This window comes from Durio zibethinus, chromosome 4 (genome assembly GCF_047325235.1).
Source record: "Durio zibethinus cultivar Kanyao isolate XHJ-2024 chromosome 4, ASM4732523v1, whole genome shotgun sequence".
NCBI lineage: Eukaryota > Viridiplantae > Streptophyta > Magnoliopsida > Malvales > Malvaceae > Durio > Durio zibethinus.
In genome coordinates, this window is record NC_143165.1 from 37,065,658 (window position 1) to 37,071,820 (window position 6,163).

The following is a 6,163-nucleotide window of genomic DNA, read 5'->3' on the forward strand; positions in this document are numbered from 1 at the left end:
TTTTCCAAGTTTCCTTTCTCATACAACACGAAGAATTGGCAATCTTTACTTTATCTTTCCCCTCATTCATGTCACAAATGTACTAATTTTACAAAGCAAACCCATGCGTGACTTACACTACTTTTGTTTTCTACTACATTCTTGGCTCCTGTCATTCAAACAAAATTAGGAATCCAATAAGCAAAGCCAGAAGAGAAAATGGAGATCTGTAGTTAACTGAGGACTTGATAAGATTAACTAATGGAGTCACATTACTAGTGCGTGTCAAAGAAATACTAATCTGCTAGAAAAAAAAAACCTTGATTTATTTAGACTCCCTTTATCATGGAATTTGTTTGCTTTATTAAAAAAAATTCAAAACAAAAGCTGAGTTTCAAACCCTGCAAAAACCATTAGCTAGTGTACAAGTTATGGTATATTTTGAAAGTTAATTTTTTCTGATATGATGCCTGTTGTTTGATGAGTTGTATCAATTCTTCTTAATGCAAAAAGTAGTGTTTGTCCATTTTGTTTGATTAGCAACGAGGGATTTGAAGCTGGATTAGTGAAGAAGAATATATATATATATATATATATATATACACTCACATATATATGTATTACAATTAATATGGTTCAGAGTTTGCCTAGATTGCCTGAACCGAAGGGCCAGGAATCAGTATATGGATCTCCGCAATTGGAAGAGGGACGAGCCAAGTATACCTTGTTCCTCTGTCAGAATTTGCTTTGGTACTTTGTTAGATTATTTAGAGGCCAAAGCTAAATGGCACAATTAGTGGTCCTGCTCACTCCTAGAATTGTGTTCTAAACTCTTGGTTCAGCTTTTCACGTGGAGATAAGCACAGTATCAAAAAACGACGGGTGCTTCCAATACAAAATTCTCATCTTCCATCACATGATCCTCCTGGCAGTTCCATTAATCTACCATTAACTTTTCAATTCATGTGCATATATAAATGCATTATCATCTAGCTAGTTGGCTATATCTGTTGTGATATCTCAATGGAGTTAATTTTGAACAAATCATATGAGAAAAGAAAAAAAAAAAAAAAGAAACGTCAATTCTCATTTGGTTATTATTTAGAAAATGAGTCTTTCGATCAGGTCTACTAATTGTGAAGGCTACTGATTTAGCAAAGGCTGGAAACCTTTTGGCATATTTGTGAGCAACCTTCAACTAAAAGAATTCAGAGTGATGTTTGTTCTTTAAAAGGAACCGACCTAAGTGCCATGAATGTATAATATGTCCTTTAATTTAATGTATATCACTTATACTCTGTTTATCTTACTTCTTAATTATGTACCTTTCTACGTAGTACTGTCATATACTCATATATATTGTCAATGTTGAATATATAAATATATATGTAGATTAATATTGAAATGTATATATACATATAGTCCTCAAGAGGATATATACTCTCTCGTGGTTAGAATTGAAGGTTTTAACTTGAAATTTTCAAATTCCAATATTAATTAAACTAGGTAGTTGATAGTTATCTTTTATTGTATAATTCAAAACTATATGTAAAAGACAAAAAAAAAAAAAAAAAAAAACATATGCTCTCTCTCCCTATATGCTGTTTACTTTCTCTTTTCATATTTCTTTTGTAAAACGTTCAAATATGAAATCCGTCTGATTTTCATTTTTAAAAATGGATATTCTTACATTTTTATATTGTTACAAATGTCTTGTTTTACATAAAAAAGCATGAAACATTAATTAGTCTTTTTTAATAAGCTATTTTATTACTTATCCAAAAGAATCAAAGACATTAATTAGTATTATCTTGTCCAAATAAGTAATATTATAACTCAAAACTTCTCTTAATAAGAAAGTAAAAAGGGGACAACCATTTAATTTAGAGAAGTGCATATATATACATATCTACATATATATTGACTTATTATATAGAGTAGGTGTATTTATCTTCTTTTTTTTTTTGTTCAAAGAAAGGTAACGCCTTATTACATAGAAAGAGGGAGGGGGTGATTTGGTTCGAACCTAAGCTCTTATGTCTTCCTTAAGGCTTCTTTGCTATTAGGCCAAGAAGCAGAAGACATAGGTGTATTTATCTTTCATGTTTTATATATAGACGATTAACGAACCTTTTTTTTTCAGTTTTTGTTTTTCGTCCATGAGGTTATCCCTGTTCTTTTAGTATATGAACGATAGGTCAGTCTAATTTCCTTATCTAATTAAGCAACTTCAGGCAGGAGCAAGCAGATGGGGTTCGCTTAAAGTCGTGCGAAACCCTAAGCTAAACGTTTTAACCGAACCTTTTCGTGGACTACGGTGACCCAACAACCAGTAAGAATTTTGCTGAAGTGGCATGTATATACATATATATTTGATGGGATTGGTTGAAAGAATCTAACCCCGTTAAAAGGTTTAAGATGTAAGTGTGTTTTTCCAATTAAAGAAATAGCCCACAAAACATTTTGACCATTCAATGTTGAAAAACAGGGGTTAAATTATGAAAAACAACTGTTTCTCTCATTGAATTCGAGTAGGTGAAGACAGAATCATCAAAATTTTCCTCTCACTTTTTCCTCTACAGCGAAGAATCTTCACATTTCTATGTCATGATAGACATATGCATGCATGGATTGAAAGATTATAAATCTCGCAAAGCACTTGAACGCACTCTCTCTCTCTCTTGCGTTTTTTGTCCAAATTAATGGTTGTGAATATCATGTCACCCTTTTTAAAGGACATTCTAATCAAGTGGTGTACCTCTTTTTATTAGGATGATTGCTTTGGCTAAATTTGCATTTAAAACCAAGGACATTAAGGCCAAAGGCTAAATTAGCAAGGCTTGACACTTGATCAGCAGGCATAAAACTTACTGTAATTGTTAAGGATATTGCAGAGTTGATGATATATAGAATTAGGGAGTACCGTTTTCTAGTTTTTTTTTTTATTATTGAAATTGTTTCATATATATATATATATATTCAATATTATTGATTGCTTTCTGCAAAGTAGTAGTCCCGATTTCTCCAGTATCAATTAGCTCCACACAGGCAGAAACGTCTCTACGCCTTTATCACTATCACTATCTCTTTAAATAACAAAAGTAGGGGAGAGAGGTACTCACGCCTTCCATTTCTACAGTTAAAATTGCTTCATTTCATATCTGCTGCATGATGTACATCTCTATCACTTTTTGGCTGAGAAAGAGTAAATGTGGGCAGAAGGACTTAAAAGAGGAATGGATTAGGAGCTCGATAATCGAGCATTTGAGCAAAGCTGCAGAGAGAGTGAAAGGAGTGTTAGTGACTGTTGGTACGCTATTCTATGCATCTTTTCTCCACCTCTCCTTCTTTGCCGGTTCCTTGTCTCCTCCATTCCCCAAACACTCCAAAAACCAATATATCAATTTCCTCTCTCTCTCTCTCTCATTTATATATAAATATATACACCTATGCCCTACCTACTTGATTGATACTCTCACTTCATAAACATGAATGATTAATGATTTGAGAAGCATGTAGTGAAAGTGATCCTAGAAAGTGTGTATAGCAGCTTACTCATGCAGAATTAAGAGAAGAAGTCACATTGCTTTATTTATATCCTTTCTGGTCTGCATTAATCTTTCACCTCCAAAAGACCAGAATCCTTCTCTAGCTATCTCTTTTTCATGTAGCAGTAATTAACAATCATCATCATCATGCAGTCTCCATCCATCACCTACAATACTATATCCCCTAGAGAAAGTGCCTGCTATGAAGCTGATGATGTACAAGATGAAGATTCCATAATCTTAACTCTTGGTCCTCCTGGACAAGCCCGACGCATTTCCAAATACCCTTTATCATCATATCCTCCCTCAAGCAAGTCCCCCAACTATCCAAACCCTACCAGTACTGAAAGTGGTGTAACAGTTGCCCTCCACATTGGTCCACCAACAATTGAAACCAGCTCTAGCAACTCCAATGACATCGGTAATAGTCTTGTTGAAGGACAGTACTGGATTCCTACACCCGCGCAGATCCTTGTTGGTCCTACTCAGTTCCCTTGCACGGTCTGCCACAGAACCTTCAATAGATACAACAACATGCAGGTTCCTAATAGAGACTATTACTTACAAGTAATTATTATATGACAAATCATAATCATAATTGATTAGACCATTCTATGATGACATCAAAGAATTTCCTTGTTTTTCCCTTTATTTAACTTTTTTCCTATGCATGCATATAATATATATATATATATATATGTAATTAAGAATGTCTTGCAATCTTTGTTCCATTTGTTTCTTCTCAATTTTATACTTACAGATGCATATGTGGGGGCATGGGTCGCAGTATCGAAAAGGCCCAGAATCCTTAAGAGGGACGAAACCAGCTTCGTCTGTGCTGAAACTTCCCTGTTACTGCTGTGCTGAGGGATGCAAGAACAATATAGAGCACCCCAGGTCTAGGCCATTGAAGGATTTCAGAACTTTGCAGACACATTACAAGAGAAAACATGGAGCAAAGCCGTTTGGGTGCCGAAAATGCAGTAAGCCTTTTGCAGTTAGAGGGGATTGGAGGACTCACGAGAAGAACTGTGGGAAGCTCTGGTTTTGCATTTGTGGTTCTGATTTCAAGCACAAAAGGTCCCTCAAAGACCATGTTCGAGCCTTTGGAGATGGCCACGCTCCACATACTGTGGAATACTGTGAGGTTGAAGAAGAAGAAGAAGATGATGATGATGATGATGATAAAAATGAAAATGAAAATGATGAAGACAATGAAGATGGGAGTCATGGTTCTCTTTTCTTCTAATTGATTTTAGGTAGGAGAGTTTAAGTAATCAAGTTTTGATCCTTACTAATTAAGGTTTTAATTACTTTAACACTGCTTTGCACGCTGAGTAAATGTTTCTATCTATAGTCAAAGCCAAAGCTTATTTTTCTGTGCATTTAATGTTGGAAGTGGTTGTTCAATATTTAATTTATCTAATATCCAATCGTCTAATTTCTCCATCTTTTTTAAGTTTATAATTATCTAATGAACAATCACTATTTAATGTTAATACTCGGTAAATATTAATACTGAAAATTTTCATTAATAAGCACTAATGAGATGACAAGTTATATCTATTTTTAATTACAAGTTATATATAATTGACTACTAATAAGTTGTTAGTATTTGCAATTATATATTAAATCCTTATATAAAACGATTGTGATAGATATACCCTAAAGGAATGCAAACACAAAAAATGAATAGGTTTGTATAATACGGCATATATAGCTAGTAAACAAACAAATCAAATTACTATGATATGGAAAATATATATAAGTATAAAATTGGAAAAATGAAAACCCAGAACATTGTATTCACACCAGTACGTACGTTCACATATAGTATAATTTATTATGGAATTGGGTGGTGAAGTAAATTCAGAAGTAAGCGCTGTGCCGAAAAGAGATCTGAGGGACAAATATCAGTGGAGTCACAGATTCTACTGTTGATGGCGTTTGCATTAATACAAAAATCAAAATTGACATAGAAATCGCGGACTCACTCTCTTTGGCCTTTGCTCCTTTATTTTTTTTTATGGTTTTGTTTTAACTCTGACTCAGTGACACACTCTCTCTCACACGTAAGAAAGTGAGTCATTGTTTCTATCAGTCTCTCTAAGCTTCGACTACCACTACTAACACTTTGATCCAACCCCTTTTGTCAGTCTCAGCTCAGCAACATTGGACAATGAGATCCAGCGCCCAGCGGGACCACTGATTTTTTCTCTGTTTTTGGGGTTTCACCCAAAGTCCTGCCTTTCCCTTTGTCCTTTTCGGGCTCCTTTCTCCTTACCCTTCGCTTCAGCCCCAGCTATAGCTTATAATATAGTAATTATATAGTATTTGTGCATGAACAGGGCCCTTTTTTTTCTTTTAATTTCTCGATTCTCTTTTGTCTTTTTATCAATCCTTCGTTAATTTTGTTTTAAAGTGATAACAAATATATATATATATATATATGTGTGTGTGGCCAAACATGCAATGTAGGCATGTGTGGATTTTCTTCCATTTTATTTTCTTTTCAAGTGCTGCAATCCCGATAGATTAATATACTAATATATTTAACGAAAAAATTGCATATAGTTCCGTACTGCATGTATATATATATGGTTTTTTAACTGATCAGATCCCCTCACAAGTATGAT

General features: G+C 34.1%; 1 protein-coding gene across 1 annotated transcript; it reads left to right on the plus strand.

Annotated features, from left to right (window-relative positions):
- Positions 1–3,206: 3,206 nt before the first annotated feature.
- On the plus strand, positions 3,207–4,902 carry LOC111288338 (zinc finger protein WIP6-like). The gene is made up of 2 exons (XM_022879184.2): positions 3,207–4,067; positions 4,288–4,902. The coding sequence occupies exons 1-2, from the start codon at positions 3,675–3,677 to the stop codon at positions 4,774–4,776; spliced, it is 882 nt and encodes a 293-aa protein (XP_022734919.2). The 5' UTR covers positions 3,207–3,674; the 3' UTR covers positions 4,777–4,902.
- The last annotated feature ends 1,261 nt before the right edge of the window (positions 4,903–6,163 follow it).

What these genes read in the sequence shown, in the direction of transcription:
- LOC111288338 (XM_022879184.2), top strand. Translation starts at nt 3,675, where the DNA reads ATGCAGTCTCCATCCATCACCTACAATACTATATCCCCTAGAGAAAGT. An exon ending in ATAGATACAACAACATGCAG is followed by an intron (nt 4,068 to 4,287) that starts GTTCCTAATAGA and finishes TTATACTTACAG; the next exon opens with ATGCATATGTGGGGGCATGG.